This window comes from Mustela putorius, unplaced genomic scaffold, assembly GCF_011764305.1.
Source record: "Mustela putorius furo isolate JIRA1106 unplaced genomic scaffold, ASM1176430v1.1 tig00003913_pilon_pilon_pilon, whole genome shotgun sequence".
NCBI lineage: Eukaryota > Metazoa > Chordata > Mammalia > Carnivora > Mustelidae > Mustela > Mustela putorius.
In genome coordinates, this window is record NW_025422060.1 from 12,074,904 (window position 1) to 12,099,755 (window position 24,852).

Sequence of the window (24,852 nt, forward strand, 5' to 3'; positions counted from 1 at the left end):
TTTACAGTTGGTTAAATTGAGACTCAGAAAACAGAACTTGTTCACAGTCACACGCTCAGCCGTGTAGAGCCAGTATATGAATCCCATCCGTGGGACATCTGAGCAAATTATCATAAAGCCAACTGAAAAGGTAAAACACAGTTTTATTCATTGAGAATAGAATATCGAGAGTTCATGATTTTCTGAAGCTAAGCGATAGGTCCATGATCTCCGAGAAAGATAATCACGGGAGCTCAGGAAATAGAATGGAAATGTCCCTCATTTATTTAGACCTGCAATAATGCATCCTCAGTGGCATTTGAGAAAGTCTCGTCTGGAGCCCCCATGGATTTCAGGGCAGTTGGCACCTGTCATGCATTCCATCCCACTGAACATGCATGGGATCCCCCGCGTGGCTAATTCAGCAGACTGGGTGACAAAGGGCACAGTGTCCACGACCAAGAAGCAAACCTAAAACTTGTATCCCTGATTCCTAAACTTGATTTTCTTCTTTGATTCAGATGTAAATCCACTTCTTGTCCTTTACTGGCCTAAAAAAAATCACAACCTGTCTGGTCTAGCATGGCCTCTCTCACCTGATCCTGGCCTAATTTGGTTTGCAACCCAGTCTTTACCTTTTATTTCATTTTGAACTCCTTGCAACACATGTCTACTGCTTTGGATTGCCTTAAAGATGATCGGGGGAAGGATGAGATATTTGGGGTACGGAGTTCATTCACATCGGGGTAGAAAGTCAGTTTGGCGCATGAGAGTCTCTAAAATATTTTCACGTGCTACACTTGGTGGTGTAGCTATTAAAGGAATTCCCATCTTGAAATGGGAACGGCTCCAAGACAGAGGAAATATTAAGTGATAGGGAGGGGGATCCCTTAGGAAAATATCCAAGCTGTTAAAGTCATAAGTATATGTGAGGAAGGAAATGAAAATATTACTCATTATAGCAACTTTCCTTGGGGGTGGGGGGAGGGGGAGGAAGTGTGGGGTTCCTCGGTCGGTGATGTTTGCCAGCTCGGCGCCTCTGAGATGAAACACCAGGTTAAATACACAGCTGCGCATCTCACGGCGGGACTTTGTCATCCCTATTCCTTTGCTGTTAAGTTATTGCACTCGGTCTTCCATTTTTACAGATTATAACCTCTAGTAATTTGGCATGGATGCAAGCAGTAACTCAAAGATTACTGGAAATGTTGATAGGAAAATACATCCAAGAAGTTCCTTTCGTTTTCAAAAATAAACAAGCATTTAGGGAGACCGTGAGCTGAAATGCAAACGAAACCAAACAAAGGCCCTGCCCGCAGATTGAGAATTGTGGCTTCAAACTCAGTCATGCTTTGCTTTGGGGACCAAGAGCACTGGCACAGCTCTGAGTGACTAATGCGGTACTGGAAGGCAAAACGGCGAGGCGGCTTATCAAAAGCAAGTCACAGAATAAAACGTTTTAAAGAAATCGTCGGAGATCGTCCTCAAGCAGCAAATGGAAACTGAACTTTCTGTGGGAAAAAGTGAGGGAGAAAGGGAAGAAATGGAGGTGGGGAGAGACTGATTTTTGGCCTGGATCTATCTGTAAAACAATAAATATTTTAAAGAATCGCTTCCATTGTCTCTTTGAAGCGCTGAGTTCTATTATTCCTGTGTCTATTTGCTCTGTTTTGAAAAGATCAATGTTTTAAAAGAAAACACATCATGGGCAGTTTCTTAAAAAAAGTAAATAAATAAAACAAAATATGGATTCCGTGTTCTGCGTTTGCCCTGGTCCACCCTGTGCCTTACGGTCAAATTGTGTGAAGGACAGCAGACTCCCTGGCTATGGGTGGGGGTCGGGGGTCTGGTCTTCCTCACTTCAAATCACACACTTTGTTTTCTTTCTCTTCCACTGGCACACAAAGCTTCAGAAAGAAAAACAGTTACTCACCATGTGCCTCCCCCGCCTTTTTTTGTACTAGGCTCTGTTAGCCCTAATGTATGTTTTCTCCTAACGAGAGGCTGGACTAGGGCTGTGCTCTGCTTGCTTTTATCTGCTTCTGACTGATTCTCACAAGGCAGACATTCCATCCTGCTGAGCAAAGAGGATGCTGAAACCAGGGGGCGGGAGTCTCCAGGGCCCCCTCGGGAGCAGCAGAACTGACCTCTCCGGCTCCTACACCCAGCTACTGCCAGCCTCGCTCAGAGATCGATAAGAGCTCACAGAGCTACATGGATTTAAGGCTCGGAAGAGAGACTCTAATTAAGCAATTAAACCATCAGTCAGAGGTCACGTTAATACTCAGCCTTCACGAAAGGCAACATAATGGAGCCATTTTCGTGCGGACCATACAGAGTCAGGCCCAACCAGTGGGTCCCACTGCTGCTTTAGCAAGAAATACTCACAATGTGTCATTCCCGAGAGCCAGAGGTTAATTGCACTAGCCACTCAGAAGGGACAGTGTAGAAAGTGCAAACATATTACCAAATTAGTTGAAACCTGACCGTCAGTTGAGCTTTCTGATTAGCTCCCCACGATGCCATCACCATTTCATTAGAGGTCAGAAAATTCCGTTTCTCTTTCTTTTTTCATTATAGTAGCATGAAATTCTAGAAAACGTGCCTCTGTGATGTTATCTGAGTTCTCATGTGGCTTGAAAGAGTGAGACTGTATATCAATCATTGTGCCAGGGAGTGAACTCAGCATAGCACATTCCTAAATGTGTCATCTGCAGTTTTCCAATGAAGCACTTGACGATTGCAGGAGTAGGGACTACAAAATTCATTTACTCACGGGTTCAGCCATGAAGCTATTAGTGATTCATGTACCAGACTGCTGCCTTTCGTATACCAAGACTATTGCTGGTGGTCATGTGAAAGGAGTTGGAGCCTGTGCCTTACTGATCCATTTTAAAATTGTCATCCACGAGGCCAAGAGAGATGAGGGTCCCTGTGGGCTTCCCCTGCCTCCACTTAGGACCACCGGGGACCAGACTTGCTACAGGAGGCGCTCTCTTCTGCACAGCAAGTGGAGCGTGGAGATGACCTCCTAGCCAAGGCCAATCCTGTTGCAGAGCGGAAACTGAAGCTTAGCGAGTCGGTGCGGGTCTGACTGTGATCTCTGGAGTGAACTCCCATACCGACGTCACCAGACCCTCAGTGTCTATTTCTTCACGTCCCACCTTGTGCTTCTCCTCTGACCCACAGATGCAACTCCTAACTGGATCCTTTCTATCTATGGGTTCACCAGGCATTCGATTTTATAAATGAGCAAACTCAGATCCCCCAGCCATGACAAGAGGGAGTGTTGGAGCCATGCCCGGACACTAGTGGTGCCACAGGGTCTGGTGCAAAGTTGACACCAAAGATTGAATGGGTCCATGGAGCCCAGACCACCCAATGTCAAGGCAAAGACACCTTCTACCTCATCTCTGGAATCCTAACACTCTTCCTTATATTGATAAATTAAATCTGGGCCATCCAAAAGAGAATTCAAAATGATTCCAAAGGAACTCTAGCTTTATTTCCTCCTCCTATTTTTTCAGTTGTCTTCTATTCTACTATTCAGTTCCTCACATGCCCACTGTAATTCTTATATTTTCTCAGAATACTTATTGTTACTTTAGGCTTGCTTATGTTTTAGTGCTGGTCCTGCTATTAATTGTTACCGGGTCTTGATCCTGACCATATGGACTTCAATGTTCTTATTTTTTAAAATAAGAATGCTACCCCAAAAATCAGCATATGACAGTAAATTACCTCTAATCTCTCCTCTTGTAAACTTAATATCCCATGTATCTATGTATTTGCAACTATTAGCCATAATGTCTGTTAAAATTAATATTTCCACTTCTGACAATCCAAACTGTTACAGGAGTCTTAAAAAGCATGATTTCTGGTCCCATCCAGCCAGAATTTACTTTGATATTTAATAGTACAATTGAGCTCTATTAAAGATCCCATGAACACAAATGTTATCTGGCAACATCACTGGCAGCCGAATGTTTTTCTCTTTGCTAATGACTCCGTCTAAGCAAAAGGACCAAGAAATTAACTTGAATGTCTCCGGAATGAATGATTGGCTTTGTCTGAACTTAAACTGCAGAGATGTTATGTAAGATATTGGACTGTAGGCTACGTTTCACATCCAGTGTCCATCTAGCTGTAAAGGATAGATGGTTGGTGCCTCAATGCTCGCCTTCATGAACCCCTGGACAGCTAACTGAAACTTGGAGCCAAGCTTGCAGCCTCACCAGGACACTGTCTGTCTGCTTCCAAGCTCTGCCGGCCTCCCATCCTAGAACTGGGTCCACTTGGCAACCACACATAGCAGATCTCTACCCTAGTTTACCAGAACAGTCCCTCTTCAAATTACTTTAACCGTTTGTCAAGGTGATTTGTAAACTGCACAGACAAAAATGGCTTATGTGTGATTTCTGTAATTTTCAATATAAATACATCAATATAAATACATTTATAAATAAATCAAAGAAAACTGTATGTCTTGGGGTTGGCCATGTGTTTTAATTTCTCATCCTGAAAATATGAAATTTATAGGACCAATCTATCTCTAGATCTCTGCCTTGAACATGACTTCATCAATTACTCCATGTATCCCTTACATTCAGTTGCTCCTTTTCAACAGCACCATGCCTTCCCCACAAGCTCGAGCTTTTCCATCATTAAAACAAATCAAAACAAAAGCAAAAAAACAACTTTCCATTGGTCTTGCCTTACCTGTAGATTATAGCCTTTTATTTCCTTATAACATTCACTGTCATAACTCCAGGAAAAAGCTAAGAAGCGCCTGCCTCTCCTAACCCACTGTGATCTTCCACTACTACCCACACCCATCCTGCTCCTTACAAGGTCATCAAAGTCCTCAAAGACTTAATCCAGTGGCCTGGCTTCAATCTCCTTCCTAGTTGACTTCTGCTGTATTTGAGACCTTTGATTCCTGTGATCACTTTCTCTCAAAATTCACTTCACTCCTCATTTCTATACTACCACTCTCTCTGATTTTCCACCTACTTCTGAATGCCTTTTCTTAGTCTTTTCTTCCTCTGTTCCTCCATTTGCCCCTTAAATGGTGATATTTCTTTTTTTTTTTTTTTAAGATTTTATTTATTTATTTACTTAACAGACAGAGATCACAAGTAAGCAGAGAGGCAGGCAGAGAGAGAGGAGGAAGCAGGCTCCCGCTGAGCAGAGAGCCTGATGCGGGGCTTGATCCCAAGACCCTGAGATCATGACCTGAGCCGAAGGCAGAGGCTTTAACCCACTGAGCCACCCAGGCGCCCCGGTGATATTTCCTAAAGAGTTTACTTGGCGCTTTTCTCTTTAGAAAATGCTATTATAGGTGATCATACCTACTGCTGTGGCTTTAACAACTACCCAGATATACAGGGTATTTCCAAATGTATATGTCTGGCTCAGATGCTGTCGTGAGCCCTAAACTCCCATGTCAAATTTTATAAGGGCCATAGTGTAGACTGCTAAACTGAAAAGTTTCCAAATCAAACTCATGGTATCTAGCCCTTTACTCACTTCATAGTGTCATCACTCACTCACTCTTCAAGTGAATAGGTTGGACGCCCTCATCTCTATCGCCCACCTCCCCTTCTACCATGTAATCAGTCTCTAAATTTTGGTGACAGTACAACCACATGACTTCTCCAATACGTCTCTTCTTTTCCACACCCAAGGCCACTGCCCAAGGCTTTTCCATAGCTTCCCAAACAGCCTTCATGCTACCTTTCTCTCTCTCTGCCAACCCAGTCCTCACAAGTCCACCTGTTATCATGGTAAAATACAGTTTTGAGTTCCAATTCTTCTGTTTCACAGAAATCTCCTACTAACTTCATACAATCTATAAAATAATTACAGATTCAGAAAGCATGAGAGGGTTTGTCCAATCCTGAGGCTACTGAGAATGTCTTCTATAGACTCTTGGTCTCTACATGCTCAGCCATGGGTAGCCTGCTACACGCCAGTACAACATCTTTTCTATCCTCACAGGTCTGTGTGTAGTCATCCCTCTGTGCATAATTTCCCCAATTCTTTTCCCAAAACCTCCTCTCCTGGCCTCACTCCCACATTTCTACTGGTGAAACTCTGCCACTAAAATGTCATCTCCAGTGTGAAAACTTCTCTGGCTTCCAGATCCAAATGAATTGCTCCCTCTGTTTTCTCATGATGATTATTATGGTTATGAAGTCTTAGGGACATGAGATAGTAGGCCCTATGCTACGAGAAAGTTTCCTAAGCAGGCTCTTCTTTCACTGATGTCCTTGAGGCCCACGGTCACAGATGGGGAGCCCTGAATCTTCAGCCCATTGCTCCTTTTAGTATTTTATGCCACCCCCTCTCCCAGGGCTCATTGAACATGCCTCTCGGAGGGCACTCACCATCAGCACCATTCTGATTATGGCTAGCACAAATCAATACCTTTCTACATGAAAAGCAGGTCACTTACAGCATCCCGAATATCCCAACAACAAATCTGACACCGGTACTCTTATTTTCCCCATTTCACAGTTAAAGAAACTAAAACTGAAAAGTTAACTTTCTTCACTACCTGAAAATGGCATAATTCAGGCTCTGCCCCAGGTCTTCCTCACCACAGGGCTAGACTTCTTAACCACGGCACCATGCAATTGAGGTAATTCTTTTTTATTTTATTTGTTTTTAAAAATTTTTCCCAAGATTTTATTATTTGTCAGAGAGAGAGAGAGTGAGCACAAGCAGGGGAGTGACAGGCAGAGAGAGAAGCAAGTGTCCTGCTGAGCAAGGAACCCAATGCAGGACTTATCCTAGGACCCTAGGATCATGACCCTCGCCAAGGGCAGATGGTTAACTGAACGAGCCACCCAGGTTTCCCAAGATGTAATTCACTTTTTATATCGAAGTTTTGTTCAAGTGCTTAGTGGCAACTGTTTCTGAAAGCCCCATCGGTCCAATGGCAGGGATAGTCCAACTACCTCATACAGGATTCCCTTTTTCCGACAACTTGTTTGGACTATTACATTTTATATTTTACCTTCATTTGCTAGACTGAACTCCTCCCAGCACCTGTCTTTGGGTTTATTTTCCTGTCTCCATGCCTATGACCAGATCATACTTGAGGCTTCATTTCCTCCTATCTGTTGCCTCCTGCTAAGTTTGGTAAGTCAAGGCCAGCTGTAGGCTGAGATATGGCTGTGGTTAATAGCAAACTCTATCTGTATATTTATATCCCATGTAGGTGGAAAGCTCTACTCATGAACACAGGAGGGGAAAAATGTAGCCATGCTGGGCGTGCCTTTGACCCATTTGACCTAGGCTTTGTTTTGTTCACAGGCTTTTGTATGTTGAATTTTATGGGTTATGGACTTTACCAAAGAGAAGAGAAGATACTGTACCTGGCACCATACCAACTGGGAGAGGAAGCAAATGGTGGAGAATTGCCCATTGCAGGCGCATGTAGAAAGTAAACAATTTGTTTCTGGACCATTTTAACTTCTCTTGAAGACCCTTTTCTGTTGCAATGCTTTATTTTACCTTCATTCTTAAAGACTATTTTAGGAGAGGACAGAGTCCCTGGTTAGTAGTTATTTTCTTTCTTTAGACTGAAGATACCATGCCATTGTCTTTTGCCCTTCTAATTACCACTGTTGAAGTCAGGAACCACTCTGCCACTTCCTAAAAGGCAATCTGCTCTCCTACCTACTCCCCTGGCTGATTGTAACATTTTCCTTTTATCTTCAGGTTTTTTTTTTTTTTTTTTAGATTAGTATATCTTTCTATTTATTTCTCTTTCTATTTCTACTCACTTAGTTGTTTGGGTTCCTTGGGATTCTTGTTTTTCTAAATGTGATGTCTTTCATCAGATTTAGAAAAGTCTTGGTCATTAGTTTTTCTTTTTTTAATAAAGATTTTATTTATTTATTTATTTATTTGACAGAAAGAGAGAGAGAGAGAGCATAGGCAGGCAGAGGGGCAGATGGAGATGCAGAAGCAGGCTCCCTGCTGAGCAGAGAGCCCAATGTGGGGCTCCATCCCAGGCCCCTGGGATTATGACCTGAGCTGAAGGCAGACGCTTAACCAACTGAGCCACTCAGGCACCCCAGTCATTAACTTTTCAAATACTGCTTCTGTTCCATTTAACTCTCACTTTTCCTTCTGAGGTTACAATTAAATGTATACCTTTTATAAGCCTCTTCTATCTGTCTTAACCTCTCTCCTATATTTTCCATATTCTTGCCTATCCATGCTTTTTTCCCCAGATAGATTCTTCTGACTTATCTTCCAGTTCACTTTTTCTCTCTTCATCTGTCTAATCGTCTAAAATATTAAAAAAAAATCTTTGACTAGATCTTAATTTCAGCTATTATATTTCATCCAATTTTAAAAATTTTAATTGGTTCTCATTCATATTTGCAATGTCACTTTTCATAGTTTGCAGTTCCTTGCTGAGAGTTTAAAGTTGACTTTTATCTCCATGAGCCTAGTAATCATAATTGTTCACCAATCTGCCACGTTAATATGTTTGTTTCCATTGTCTGTTATTCATATTGTATCTCATTTATGTTGTTATCTCCTCAGGTACATGCATATCTTTGATAGTGTGCTGGCTATTGCCCATGAAAACTTATTAGTAGAAATGAGATCTAGGATGATTTTATGTCCCTTTGAAGAAAATTCTAAATTGCTTTTGTCAGATGTCCAGAGATACATTAACAGTACAGGGTATCCTCTCATTTAGATTTTGGGTCCACTCAGCTGACTCAAAGCTGGGATGCAGTCTGTGTAGGGTGTTTTACTGTTCTTTACCTTGGCTTGCCAGGACTTCCACTCTATTCCATCTCTAAACTCACACTTTGCTCCTCTTTGCCCTGAGAGGCTCACAGAGGTGCTGCTATCCCCATCTGGATCAGCAAATGCCCTAGAGGTAAAAGCGATCTCAAATACTAGGCTCACACCTCTTCAATATTTACTCAGAGATTTCACACTATCTTGTGAGTTCTTTGCTACATTTAGGAAGGTGTTTTTTAATATCACCTAAAATGTTTAAATTATCTTTTTCAGGAGAGTTGGTCTGAGTCACCATTATGGCAAGTGTACACTTTGCTCTATACCTTAAGTTTATACAATGCTTTGCCAACTTAGACTCTGAAGATTCATTTAGAAGACGAATACTTAGTCATAAATCAACTGATCTTTTAAGTAGTTTACTAATTTTACCTTGTGAAATAGTATTTGAAATCATACCATTTGACTGGACTACTTTGAAAGATGTAAAACAACTTTTGAGTTTTCCTGAGGTAAGTCTGAAAGCTAGCCAGTCGGAGTTTGTGTAAGAAACTGTCAGAAAACTAAAATAGAAAGACCCATTAGCCAAGAGAATCTGGTTTATATTTGAATGAAATGGTTTTTTTTTTTTTTTTAAAGATTTTATTTATTTATTTTTTTGTCAGAGAGAGAGAGCGAGAACTCAAGCGCACAGGCAGACAGAGTGGTAGAGGGAGAAGTGGGCTCCCTACGGAACAAGGAGCCCGATATGGGACTCGATCCCAGGACGCCGGGATCATGACCTGAGCCGAAGGCAGCTGCTCAATGAACTGAGCCACCCAGGCGTCCCTGAATGAAATGTTTCTAAATACAAATGAAAGATGGAAAATTTTTAGTTAAAAAAATCAGGTAATCAAAAAAAAAAAAAGAAAATCTCAAAATACATCCTCATTTACTCTTACATTAAGGATAAAGCATCAGTTTCAGGTGAGAATGTACTAAAGTTGAAGGTAGTAACAGAAACTTTGGTCATCTGGCCAAGTAATAGGTATCTCCACCTCAATCCCCCAATTTATTCTGTCCTATCAGACATTGATTTGTTCTAGTAGCAGACTGAGATACCCTGACCTCAAGAAAAAAAGAACCCATGAAAACTCCCAGGAGGCTTAATAATAATTGATTTGAAATATTTTGATAAATTTGTTTCATTAAAAGTTCCCTATTCTCTCTTGCAGCTAACTCTGACTAATGATATATGTAAGGAGACTTGCATGAAAATTTTGTTTCCTTGATTAAAAAACACAAAACAGAAAAAACAGCATAATTCCTTCTCCCTTTCTCTGCATCTATACTTAGGAAGGATGTTCGGAGCTACTGCCACCATTTTCTGACAATGAAGAAACAAACACAAAATGACAAATCAACACACTACGGATGGTAGAACACACTACGGATGATAGAACAGAAATGGCGTTGCTAAAAAAACCCTGAGATCAACCACCTCCTGATTTGTATTTAGATAAAAAAGTAAATGTCCTTGTATTTTAGGTTGCCAATAGTTGGGTTTCCCATGATATACTGCTGAAAACATCCATAATTAATGCATTTACTAAATATGCTCACAAGGCAATATTCTGACCCTGGTTTGACTATAGACGGTGCTTGAAATTGTGTCACCTACCGTAATACAAGAGTCCTGAGGTTCAAGGTCAAAATCAGTGAAGTTCAAGAGAACACGGTGATTTCTTTCCACCCGAATGACCCAGGAGCAGTCAGTGTTACGCCTGTAAGGACTGGGGTAATTTGGAGAATGAATCTCTCCAGCGGGAGCCTGGAAAATCCCACCACAACCTGTAAGTAGGAAACCCAATTCAAGAATGAGAGGAGTCCATGATGCATAAAACTTTGCCCCATGACCTGATAGCTTAGAACAATATGTTGCCTTGTTCAACTGCCTGTTTTATGTTGGTGCTAACCATTGCGCAGAACTGAATATCCACCATTAATTTCATTCATCCCAACAAAAGGAAGAAGGATGACTAAGAAAATCCCTAAAATTTTTTAATACTGATGACAAAAGTAATTAAAAATTTTTTTTAAATACTGAAAAATAAGTGCAAATAAAATCCTATTCTCATAAAGTCATAAAATGCCTCTTATTTGTTCTCTAAAAATAAACTATAGAATAACACATCTCCTAAGAATTTGGTAACTTAGTAGTGTATGCTTTTAATAATTTAATATCTATCTTTTAAAATTTAATATTCTGGGCCTAGTACAGTAATTCAGTCTTTTTATTTCTATGATATTATCAAATACCTATCACTGTCTATCTCTATGCCTTGTCATATCTTGGAGTTATAATAATATAAACCTATAATAAAAATGTAGTATTATTTTCTAATAGCTGACAATCATTTGGGGTAATCTAAACACTATGTCTACATAATCATATATATATTCCTCTTTAAATTCACACATCATTAACTTTAGGAAAGATCCAACACACTTACTACACCACCTTCGAGTTCCCTAAGTGGGGCCATGAGTTAGCCTGGGGTCACATCTATGCTTTTGAATTTCCTAGATATGTGACTTTGGACAAGTACTAACATCTCTACGTTTCAATTTCCTCATTAGTAAGGTGATGATTTGAAATTACCTTCCCTCATAGGCTGATTGTGAGGGATGAAATGAGATCATGCTCACAGAACAGACTAGATCCTTGGCACCTAGTAAGCTGCCAGGTAACATGGCTTTATTAGTAGCTGTATAGGTTAACTTCTGCTCAAATATTTTGTGCATTCATTTTTTATTTAAAAAAATTCACAACAGGTAAATATTATTAGACTGCCTAAGATGCTAGACAGGACACCACTGTATAATACACGGTAATTCTTCAGATTGCACAAATCTAACTTTTACAGTTTGGGCATCTGCCAAGCATCCAAAGATCTGTACCATGGCATGAAGTAATTTTCCCTTTGCTGATGCCCATATTTGAGGCCAGAGAACAGCCCAAGGCCCTTGGAGAGTAAGTTAGTCTAACCAATTACCCTGCTTCTACTTTTACAATGGATTTGCATACTTTCACATATTTTAACTCTGGAAGTTAAATTCTATCACATGGTTTTTAGGGAAGAATAAATGCCAAAGCAGTATTTACCATTTGAGGAGTCACCAAGTTGTCACTGTGTTAGGGCTTCATGCCTCTCTCTCCAATCATTTCATGACATTTATAAGGGTTCAGTCCAAGTATTTGGAGATACCTCCTCGGTTCACTCACCTCCAGGGACTGCTTGCCATGAGGCATTGAAGCCTCTCCCATTTATAGAGCTGTCGGTCTTGAAACGGATGGCTAGCTCATTTCCAGTGCTGGAGACCTGCATGGGATTCTCAGATGATCTTTGGGCACACAGCTGGGTTATTCGGGGAGAGTGGAAATCGGGGCCTCCATAGACCTAAGACGGGATGAAGAAAAGACGACTAAAATTAAGAGAGATCTAAGCAATGACAGCCCTTCCCCTGACCTTGTTTTACCACCAGCTCTTGAATTCTATTATCATGAAAGACTGAAATCTCAGCCTTCCTGGGTGGGGTGAACTATAAACTTGAGCTGGGTTTTCAAAGGCACTCCCTCAGCCCTAGGAACACACAAATTCTGCCACCCACAAAACGCCTGCTTATTCTATCAGTCAGAATTGTACAGCGGAACTGAACAGATTATTCCAGAATCTTCCCTATCTCCCTCCTTCCTCTTTCCACGTCTTCATAGGATTTCCTGCTTTCTTTGGCAGAGGCATTGCCGATAAAACTGTATCGAGTCTGGCTATCTAACTCTTCTAGGCACGGGGGAATAGAGTTAGCATAAAGCCACTTGGTCTGTGACAGTTCGCTGAAGCTATTGAGCTCCCTGTTGGATTTTTAAAGGATCTTCCACTTAGCCATTTGAATACTTTATAAAATTAAGCATGTAATATCATCTTTTGTGTTTTTCAGACAGAGTGAAAATATCACCTCTGTATCAGTGTGTTCTGTGGTATCCTTAAGAGGGACGCCCCCTGATTCTTTCCGAATCTACTCCCGGAATCCCACTGCTGAGAACATGACCGAGAGCAGTTGGATTCCTTTGGGGAATGGCCCTGGACACTGCCCAGTATCTGGACGTCTCCCTCTAGATCCATCTCAAGTGTCCTCAGGTCTCCTGGGCTCCTCCAATTGGCAACCATCTACCTGACTAGGACCCAGTGCCCCAGGGACATATTCCTCCCAGGAAGTGCCCCCACCTTCACCCTGGGGCCTCAGAGTCACATCTTTCAGGCAGATGTACCCAGCCCAGGGCACGTCTCTAACTCCTCATACACAGATTTCTCTCTGGGGGTGGGGAGGAAGGGGATAGGAAGAGAAGAATCAAACGAAAGGTACTGAACCCCTGCCTCCAGACCTGGCCAACTCAAATTTGTAGCAGAAAGGCCATTTTTGGTGACAGTTTTCAGGCATAATGGTATCTGGGTCCTTCCCCCTCCCCCACATGGCATATGCTCAGTATTCAGTGCTCCAGGGAGAAAGCGGAAGAGGGAGAGCAATGCTGGGGAGATCAGTGTGCAGGGCCCTCCCACTCCCTCCTCGGTCTGGCTCTCGCACCTCCAAGCCCTCCCCCACCATTCCTCCGGCCCCAGGCCCTCGCCCACCCTCAGGGCAGCTGTTGACTGATAGGGGGAATCACTCACGGGTTCTCTGAGGGGAGAGAGGGAGAACAAGAAGCCTACTTTTGGTGAGGCTGTGTGATTTGAATCTATAATGATTTCTTTGTCTGATTCATTCCCCCCAGCCATGCAGGAAAGGCCAAAATGAATGAAACTGCTGTTCACAGAGGGCTGAGCACAAGGACTTTAATTGCAAAGGAATGGAGCAGGCGGATGGCTTCAAGCTTATTTTCATAGGAGGAGCTATGTTTGTGTGGCCCCTTAAGTCCCACCAAAAGCAGGACTTTTGGAGGAGCCCTGTGTGGCCTTTTATGCGTACACATATGCAAATGACAGGAGCAGATTGCTTCGGGCTTATGCTGTCCTTTCCCGATTTGCCGGCGTCCCCCCCCCTTCGCCCCAACACAGTCCTCAGAGCATGAAACTGACAGCATGTGTTCCCAATCATCTGAGCCCAATAAACAGCACATATTTGGAAAGAACACTGAGCACAAGGCTTTAGTTCTGACAAAGAAAACTTGCACGTCGGCAAAATATTCTCTGTTTTCCCTGCTCGGGGTCCCCTTAAGATCACAAACATAATGGGTCTGAGGGTATGAGTCCGCTGGGCCTAGAAGCCTCCAGAAGAATCAACACTGCCGCTTCTGATATTCTTCGCTTCCCCTCTTACGGGGCTGGACTCACAACAGACCATCCCCGAGAGACCAGAGGGAGTAAACTGCCCACACCAAGCAATTGTCTTGATTTATTGCCCCAAGGAGTGGATTTCCTTTTCTGCTTTATGCAGGAGCAGGCTCCTTTCTCAAGAGACTGAAGCAAAATCAGCCAGTATTTCCATGACCCAAACAATAGAACGGTACTTTTGGCTTCCACAAATAACACCAACAGTTAACGCATGACTCTTCAAAAGAGGAAAAAGATGGAAAGAATTTCAGGGTGTGGTTCATTCGGCTACAGCATATGACTAAACTTGCGGGGTCGGGGGGAGGGGGAAGCGGGTCTGATGATCAGAGATTAAAAAATGTGTTTTTATAAAATGCTCAGGATATAGAACATTTTCAAAGCCTATGGTTTTAATCTGTTTTGAACATTTCTTTCTGCTCTGTTAGCTCCATTGATTGTTACAATCAAGTCAGCATTCCAGGGTTATGAGTAACCGAACGGCTGTTGCTTAATGCAAGTGGCCACTTTCTGGACACTGAGTTTTGAGGGGGGAAAAAATATTGGCTCCTGGTAAAATCTGGTGAAACCCAGGTAAGCCTCATACTTGGTGATAGAGAGGTCCCATCTGGCAAGGCTTGGAGCAGGCAGATCTAGAAAAGTCAGCCATGTCTCCAGGCCGTGTGACCACCCCAGGGAACATTTTGAAACCTATTGCTAGCATGTTATCAGCACGTATGGTATGAGGGATGGAAAAATTCCTTTTATCATCATTAGTGCAGATTTATTACAGCACTTTCCACCTGACGGAAGCATTTGCCAAGATGTCAAATAAGGTTTTTGAACAAAAACATAAGGGGGTTATTGATTTCAGCCGTAAAAAGTAAACTTTCCCAAAAATACTTAAGGGGCTCGAAAGAGTCCCCCCAAACCCTGATTTGGATGCAACATGGGAGACCACGTTGTTCTAACAAAAATAAGCCCCAGCTGATGGGAGCCTCACCTCAGAGCTCTTTCTGCGCAGGGTTCAGACTGCCTAAATGCAGCTGCCTGGAGACCATGCCTTGTCCCCCTGTACCCCCTAGTTGAGTCTTGCAGGAAACAGCCCTAGTCTGCTTTCTCATGTCATGGGTGTGACAAAAGCCTCAGCACAATGAATCCATTTACATTTTGCCAAGTGGGCAACAATCACATGTGCTTTGGAATATGAAAATGAAGGGTTAGGAACATTTCACATTACTGTGGAAAAGGGTTTTACTGTGGAAAACCCTTTGTAACTGTTAAGGGGTTTGATGCCACTGAAAAATATCCTTGCTGGCAAGAAAGACCATTTGTACCTTCCACATGTGAGTGTTAGTCCTACTCACACTGTGAGTGTGAATTTCAGGAGTCACCTTGTTCTCTCTTCCCAAAAACCTTTCCTCTTCTGAGATGGAGTCATGACTTGGCAACACCCAGGACCGACATGAAGACAAGGGTAAAAGGCTTTAAGACAAAGACTTAATCAGCTCCGTCTCTGATTTCACTCATTGCGGCATTTAGAGAGCCCAGAGCTGCTCAGTACAATTCTGTGATTCCGCCTCCACTCAGTGAGGGGATTTGACAACCCCATTTCTTTTCAAAGAAAGAACTTGTTGGGACGCCTTCGTGGCTCAGTGGGTTCAGCATCTGCCTTGGGCTCAGGTCTTGATCCCAGGGTCTGGGATCAAGTCCTGCATCGGGCTCCCTGCTCATGGGGGAGCCTGCTTTTCCCTCTGCCTGTAGCTTCCCCTGCTTGTTCTCTCTCTCTCTAACAAATAAATATAATCTTAAAAAAAAAGGAAGTTGTTTTGTGATTAAATGATGTTTTAAGTGCTAAAGTTTCCTCTAAAGCTAATGCCACTCATCATTTCAACATCTTGTACACTGCCCACCTCTATCTCTCTTTTTGTACTGGCTTATGCAGAGCATGGAGTAGGGGATGGATTCAGTTCCAAGCTCATCCACTCACTGTCCATGTGGTCATGGAAAAACCCATCAATATTTTTGAGCCTCTGTTTTGACGATGGTAAAATGGGGACAAAATTCCCTTCTTACCTCGCAGGATTATTTAACATTCAAATGGGAAAATGGATGTCAAAATCCCTTCCCAAACCTCCGGCTATGTGTGTTAGTTTGGTGTGTCAATCAGATATATATATGCTGTCATCTATTCCACAAATATATATCATGTGTTTTTCTGTTTGCCAAACACTCCGCCGTAGGTATAGCAGTAAAGCAAAACCAAAACAAAGAAATACCCAGTCCTTCATGGAGCTGAAATCCTGTAGAAACGGAACCCTTGTCATGAAGCATGATAGCCATTTTTAGAGCTGAGGTGATAGGAGCTGTGTGTGTTGGAAGCCATTAAATTTAGCAGACAGTTTCTGTTCCTAATGACTAGATCCCTGATTATAATAGATTCTCAAAGGCCATCTTCATCATCTGAGGGAAATGTCATGCAGTGTTGCCGCATTCCGCACCCTGCACCATGGGGATCCCCCAGTGGCAGCTGCCATCTCACCAAGGCCACCCCTTCTCTACACTCTGCACCCCCCCCACCGTCTTTCCTAAGGGAGATTTCTCAGACTGACATGTGGGGCCATAACAATCCTGAGTGCAGTCCATCATTGGGGACAGGAGTCTGGGGACAGTGCCTCAGACTCACACCCTTAGAGGGATGGTCTGATGAGCAGTCCTAATGGCACCTCAGAGGGTCCCAGTGGGACCTGAGTCCCCCAAGTGGCCCTCAGGGGCTCCCTCACTGGCTCTTCGCCCTTCACCCCACCTCCTGCTGTCCCCTCACGCCTGCTTCCTCGTACCATCTCCAAGTTGAATTGCCTGCCACCAAGTCCTTCAGACCCTGCTTTTAGGGTAACCCAAACTGAGATTATTAATCCCATTTCTTCGTCAACATCACTCACAGAGAATGGATACTTGTTGAAATGTCTGGACATAGAACACAACTGGCCACTGGAAATAATTTAGGGAGTTTTGCAGGGTGATCTCTAGTTCCACCCCGAATTCTGGGGTAGAGGGAACGTGCTGATAAGCGATCTGAATTCCTACCTCCAGGATGTCAAAGTTGCACATTGCATGATACTCCACATCAAAGTCGTGGATGGTAAGCTGAATGCTACTCCCAGGGGCTGTGGTAATATACCAGAGGCACTCCTTGTTCGGGGGATACGTGTTAGGGTATCCGGGGCTGCTGAAGGAGCCCGTGGGCCCAGACAACTCCCCACCGCAACCTGTTAAATTAGCAAGACTCAGTCAGTTCAAAGAGAGCATTGACCCCTGGAAAAAATTCAAAAATACAACCAACCAAAAGAGAATTGAAAAATGCACAGTGAAAAAAATCATGGCTACAACTTGTTAAATTTATTCTTGAAAAACACTGATCATATCATTTGGTATAATAATTCTTAGTCCTTATTCTCAGCACATCAAATCCTTGGTAATATTCTTTAAATGGCATTCTAATTTTTAGATTTTCTTCATTTTATTTAGGAAAGAATTTCACAGTAGGAAGAGCAGTGAACTAAACAAGAAGTGTTAGTGAATACCATGTCTCTCAGTCTCCAATTTCCTTGTATGTAATACATTATTTTTGATTCCTTATCATATCCAAGATCTAGAATGCCAAGAGCTAAAAATCATTACCTTTGTATGTGAGACTATAGGAAATTAAAAAAAAAAAGATATGTCCATAGCAGCTTTATTCATAATTGCCAGAACTTGGAAACAACCAAGATGTCCTTCAGTAGCTAAAAGCATAAAATAAATTGTGCTACATCCAGACAATGGAATATTATTCAATGCTAACAGTAAATGAGCTATCAAGCCAGAGAAAGATATGGAGGAAAGGTATATACATATTCATAAATGAAAGAAACCAGTCTGAAAAGGCTCCACTACCAAATGATTCCAAGTGCATGACATTCTTGAAATGGCAAAATTATGGAGACAGTAAAAAAGATTAGTCTTTGCCAGGGCTAGAGCAGAGGAGGGATAGAAAGGCTGAGCACAGATTTTGAGGGCAGTAAAACTATTCTTTATGATACTACAATAGTGGATATATGTTACTATACATCTGTCAATCACAGAATGTACAATGCCAAGAGGGAACCATAAAGTAAATTATGGGCTCTGGGTGATAATGAAGTGTCAGTGTAGGTTTAGCAGTTGTAACAAATGTCCCACTATGGTTGGGGTTGGCGGGGCAGGGGATGTTCATAATAGGAGAGGCTGTACATGTGTGGGGACAGGGGTAAATCAATGGGAACTCTGTCTCCCATTCAATTTTGCTGTGAATTTAAAACACTTCTAAAAAAATCAAGTCTGTTACAAACAAAAATAGTAAATGATACAGGTCCTAACCCAAAAATCTTATTTATACTTAAACACTAACTAAACAAACAAAACCTGGATATATAAGACCCAAACATGGAAAACCCAAACATGAAGCTTATATTTTATGTGTATATATTATGCCCTAGAAAGAAATTAAGGCAAATCATGACAAGAAACAATCAGATATTGCACCATGTGGTATATACAAAAAGGAAATGCCACGAAGTACTTAGATATGTTTCTAGGTTTTTTTTTTCCTTTTTGAATACTCATAATAACCACATGAAGCAGGTACGATTATTATCTGTATTTCTCAAGTGAGCAAAGCAATGCACACAAAGGTCAAGTGACTTGGTCAAGGTTATCTTGTTTGTCAGTGGTAGAGCAGGACACCAATCCAAGCAATCTGATTGCATCCAAGTACTGAATTCTACAGGCTCAAGTAGTTTGTATGAATTTGGGGATTTGAGAAGGGATAGGTAGAGAAAACTTTGTGAAAGGAGTAAAATTTGAGCAAGGCTCAGACTTTAAAGACAAAATTACAAAAAAAAAAAAAGATAAAATTAGGGGAAAAAAGATAGATCCCCCTTTTTTCCAATAGCAATTTTTGGTGATTAAAAAACATTCCTTGGGGCTCTTGGGTGGCTCAGTTCGTTAAGTGTCTGACTCCTGGTTTCTGCTCAGGTCATGATCTCAGGGTCCTGAGACCAAGTCCTGTCAGGGCTCCATGATCAGTAGGGAATCCACTTGAGATTCTCTCTCACCTCCTCCCTCCCTACTCACACGTGTGCGTTCAATTGCTCAAATGAATAATAAATAAAATCTTTAAAAAAACAAAAACATTGCTTGCTCTGCCAACATATCCAAGCCACCTTTTCTATTTTTTCAGAATATTCTTTATTAGTTGCCAAAGTCTTCCAAATATCTCTCTCAATCTGCATCAAGACTTTTTGGATTTAAAAAATGAATGTACGTGCATTGTCACATGAGGACAATTAAACTGCTGTGACTTTAAGCAACCCGTAAAGCTGAGGTCATGTCTCCTGTCCACACTCTACAAATGTACAGTGAGTTAGAAAAAAGGTTTTATAAGGGTTAAGAAGAACATACAGAATCACCACATAACTGAAAATGGCTGAGAAGAATTCTAAGAAGAATATTTTTTTTTCTCTTTAAAGATTTTATTTATTTAACAGAGAGAGATCACAAGTAGGCAAAGAGGCAGGCAGAGAGGTGGGGGGAAGCAGGCTTCCCGCTGAGCAGAGAGCCTGACTGGGGCTCGATCCCAGGACCCCGGGATCATGACCTGAGCCAAAGGCTTTAACCCACTTTGTGGGTTAAACCCACTTTAAACCCAGGGCTTTAATCCACTGAGCCACCCAGGCACCCCAGAAGAATCTTGATTTGGTAAAGAAACCTGATTCTAGTCCAATATGTCACTATCTTCTTGAGTTGCCAGTTTCCTCCTTCCCTTTGAAAACCCATGTTTTCAGACTTAAATGTGTGTCGCACAGAGCAGTACCTTTCCTATGGCCTATAAGGCTTCTACCTTCATTTCTGGTTAAAGCCCCATGAAAAAGCGGTTCAAAATTAGCTGTGCTGATATTGTTTATAGACTGTGGTGGATGTTGAAAAAGCATGAGTGCCATGAAAGATTAGAAAATAGTTTTCCTCCTGGAACAACACATGGAAAACATTCCTGAAGCCAAGATCAGCACAGTTGACACAGCCCCACTGCACAACATCAGGGGGCGCCGGTCACAGAATAAGCCATCAAATGGTGCCCCCTGGAGTCTTGGAACATAGTGACCCCCATACAAATTATCTGAAGATTCAGCACCTTCTACTAAAGTACATCATAGGGAAGTGAAAGCATTCTGTTACCCTGCCCACATTTTCCCAACCCACATTTTCAGCTCCTATGGACCTTGGTATCAGTTGTATCAGATTTAAAAAATCCAGTGGGGAAAAAGTCTTTGGAGGAGAACAACTTCATGGCCACATCATATAAAAGAGAATAAGGAGGTGGAAGGTTGGATAGCTCATCTCTGCATATTTTATTTTATTCCGTTCACCAGACAAGCTAACTCAATTTTTTTTTTTTATCATAGTTGATTCATCTAAAAATCTGCATGACATTTTCCATTGTCTCTTCCAGTGGTTTTAGATTTCCTTGTAAATTCTTCTGCGAATAACAGGATACGAATACCCTTAAACGGGTCAGTGTAAACTGGAATGATGGTATCAGATTCTTGGCATCCAGTGATGCTTTGAGAAATCATGGCTTTAATTTTATTTACCCACTTACAGCTCCGGAGGCCCACTGTGAATTTTTCCCTAAGATTTAGAGCAAACATAAACAAGGTTTATAAAACACAAAGCCAAACTGTACTTTTAGGTATGTCATGTTCTCCTCTCCTCAACAGCACTGAAGTGTGTGTTTTTTAAGGAGAAATTCCAATATTATTGGAAGTACCCTCTTGGGGTGAAAAGACTGAGCGGTGAGAAGGAAAAGATCACAAGTGTGGGCACTTAAAAACTCTGGAGCTTTCTCTCCTTTTCTCCTTTGTGTACTCACTACGTCCAAGGCTTAACGTATCAAAAGGAAACAAGTTTGATTTACAAGTTCAAGTCAAATGTAAAGTAGAATACATTCATTTAGTGGTATTTTATGGTAAAACTATGAAGTACTGGAAAATGAAGTTAATTCTGATCATTAAGGTAGAAATTTCACTCTTTGTATTTCTATATTCTCAAAGAGATGGAAATAACTTTCCAGTTCCCATCCATTCATTCAGAAAGTATTTATTTAGCATATATGATACTATAAGTAGTGTTATAGAAGCCAGGCATATTTAATGCCTCTGGAAAAAAATCCATTTATAGATCTAAAAAGTGGTATCCCCACCTGCCCTTCTGTAAGTCATTAAACTCCCTTTGCTTTTCCTTTAGTTTGCAAAGAGTAACTTCAATAAGCTTTGATTTGGAAAAACCAGTGAATTTTGTTTTATCCTTTACATGTTAATTGGTGGTAAGTTATAAAAATAATAATAAATAAATGGTCCTGGTGAGTTGCTACAAGATATTTTAAAAGTTGTTAGTTTTGATACTACTGTGTTAGCATAATTCTCTTTGGATACTTATTTCCAGTCCACAGATGAGAGATTTTAATCAGCATTTAGCCAGTTATCCTTCATTCTCTTGGGTATCATCAGTTTTTCCTTGACTTTGGTATTCTTTGACACATGTGTAGATGGTATCAGGCAAAAATAAAATATGTCAAAATATACATTTTAAAAACTGAAAAAAATGAATGATGTCTTTTTTTCCCCCATGCTCTCTTTCAGTGATAGGAAAAACATACTCACAAAAAACTATGAAAATTTCTATTAACCAAAAAATTAAATACCGAAAAACTAAATATGTAATGAATTTATTTGATACTGTGTTTCATAAATCTAAACTATCATTTGGCTAACAGTGAGACATGAAAACAGCAATTTGGAATGGTATAATTATGGATGAAAATGAAAAATTATAAAGTCACACCAAGAGCTAAACTTTTTAAAATTATAAATGGAAGCAAATGACAACTATAATTCACAATACATAGTGGAGTTTTTAAAGAATGTATAATATGGGTCTTCCAAATTTTATTTATGCATCATTTTCCACTTAATTAGCTCTGGAAAAGGGAGTCCATTCTAATACCAGAAATGTGATTTAGAACCGCTATCAACACATACTAAGCCCATCATCAGTCAAAAGAAATATGAAGATAATCTAAAAGTCCCATTGTGTATGATTCTGAGAAAGAGAGAATGTGTTCCAAATGCGGAAATGAATCAAAAGCTAAGTTTAATTCTGCCTCATCAATAACGTCTTATTCATATTGGGTAGCACGCCTGTTTGTTTTATTGAATTTACTATTTCTGCACCTCCTGGGGTTAGAAACCGGGTGTGTTTTGTTTTCTTTTTAATAAAGATTGTGGAATTTTAAAATATAGCTATTTGAGAAGGTGCTTTACCTCTGTAGTTGTTATCAGTGTTGCTGATGTCCAAACACTAAAAACTTTCTACATAAACAAGTATTGTAATTTTATTTTACTGCTAAATTTAAATTTGGGGAGGGGAAACATTAAAAAACATTAAAAATAAATGAATAAATAAATAATAAATAAAATGGATGAATAAATGAATGAGTTATAAATCAGGTGGCTCAGTTGGTTAAGCATCTGACTTTGATTTCGGCTCAGGTCATGATCTCCAGTCATGGGACTGAGCCCGCGCTGGGCTCTGTGTGGGGCTTGGAGTCTGCTTAATGTTCTTTGTCTTTCCATCTGCTTCTCCCCTCCCCACCCTGCTCTCTCTCTCACACTCTCTCTCAGTAAATAAATAAAATCTTTAAAATAGAGGAAAGTGATTTAGGAAAGCATTTTAGGGGTCGCCATTAGGAAAATGATTAAGTGAGGAAAAAAAAAACCAAGAAGTAGAGAACAGAGTGAATTAAAGGTTTTGAGAGAGACATTTTTGGAAGAAATAGAAGTTAGAGAAAGTAGTTCTTTATAGCCAGCTGGTAAGAGATTTTCATGGAGGAGACAACACAATTTCAGAGTTGCCTAATTTGCATGTTAGGTTGCAAAACTTTTGAAAATATCATAATATTCCAAGTAAAGTACAGGCCATGACACAAGACTAACCGAGTTCCAACCTTGGCTGTGTTACCACTTGCATAACTAATTGAACATTTCTCATCCACGATTTCTTCATCTGTAACAGCATTAATCCTTAACCTCATAGGGTTGCTGTACAGATTAAATGAAATAACCAAAGTAAGGCTTTTCATTAAGTTGTTCATTAAGCTACAGTAAAGAGAGTTCATATCTGCATGGTAGCTCATAGTTTTTCAAACAGCTTTTAATAAACACATTATCTTATTTGAAATTCCTAACAACTCTGCAAAAGCCAGGAATGATCATATCAGATCGTATCAGCTATGCTATTTTGAGACAAGCAAAATGAGGCTCCAGAGGGTTGCTGGACTTGTAGCTCAGGTTGTGAATGCACATCTGGGGCCACCGACCATCTCTGCCCGGCCCCTCCACCCCTAAGCCCAGTTCTGTATTCTCTCCACTATGCCTCGTTGGGCACTGGAGCCCAAAAGCACTGGAAGGGCAGTGTTGAACACTGTCGTCATTACTGTTCTATCCATTACTGAGGGGAAAATCACCACAGCAACCTGAAAAAAATAAAGCAAAACCCTTTTTCATTTAATGTGAGGCAAATCTGACAAAATCTAATATATTAATATCATGAGACAGCAGCTGAGCTGGAATAGAATAAGGTCCTACAGAGAATCACATGTTTTTCAGTTTTCATTAGTTAATCTTTACAAAACTTTTAGTCCTGGTGACTGATAATCTATTTGATTTCTTTTCCTCCAAACTCCCAGTCATCAGCTGAAAGGAAGTGCTTACCTTATCAGCAGGAAGCACCTTGATCTACTAAACTCATAACAAGGAAGAGTTAAAAGCTGTTGCTAAACTTGCTTACTTGTGAAGATAGTTTAAATCTTTTTCATAAAAGGACTTTGCTAATGCTGATTTCGTTTTGTTTTGCTGTTTTGGTCTAAAATAAGCAAGGTATAAAATTTCAGAATGCACACACAAAAATTAAGCATAATCTAAGTATGTTCTCTCTTCAAGGTTTTGGGTTGTTAGTGTCACTTTTAAATAAAAGAGTTCTAATAAAAGCAAACCAGCAAGGAAACAGCTAAATGGAACCACAGGCTCAAAGTTAGAAGTGCTTTCTGTATTTCTCTACAGTTGCTCAAATGCAGTCTCTTGGTATTTTCTTGAAACTACCAAGTCTCTCTCTTGGCATTTTCTTGAAACAATGATCTGTAAACCAATAGTACTTGGAGGGCTGCCAGCATGGAACAGGCGTGGCCAAAGCCCACCGAGGCTGGAAGAAAAGCAACAGAGACCCAAACAGGACATCTTCACATCCTCATCCTTCAACTTCCAAAGGAAACACCTGAGAAATCAGTGGTCAGTGTTAAAAAAAAAAAGGTGAAAAGTCACAATACAGAAAAAGAATAAATTTTAAACACAATAAATCATGATGCTCACGCACTTCATTAAAATGACTGATGCGGATTTTGTTTTTCTATTATTTAAAATTAAAAACGTTCTCTTCTATAATACCTTGAGAAACTGCTTAGCCCAGTTTCCCTCTGACATGCTACAGGGCAGCCTAAGCGGGCTTGCTGGAAGACGTTGCCAATAAGGATTCTTCCGGTGGGGCAGGTATGGTGCAAAATGGCAACTAAGAGCTCAGAAGTGGGGGATGGTCCAGCCCAAGGCAAGGTTGAACTATTTCCTGG

The 24,852-nt window shown here is 40.9% G+C and overlaps 1 protein-coding gene across 1 annotated transcript in view; it reads right to left on the reverse strand.

Annotated features, from left to right (window-relative positions):
* CUBN (cubilin) overlaps positions 1-24,852 on the reverse strand; it is a 261,490-nt gene that overhangs the window by 124,255 nt on the left and 112,383 nt on the right. Inside the window, exons 29-31 of the mRNA XM_004757571.3 lie at positions 17,184-17,365; positions 12,017-12,191; positions 10,412-10,581 (exon numbers count right to left, since the gene is read on the reverse strand). Coding sequence (XP_004757628.1) covers positions 10,412-10,581; positions 12,017-12,191; positions 17,184-17,365 — 527 coding nt within the window. The remainder of the gene's footprint in view (positions 1-10,411; positions 10,582-12,016; positions 12,192-17,183; positions 17,366-24,852) is intronic.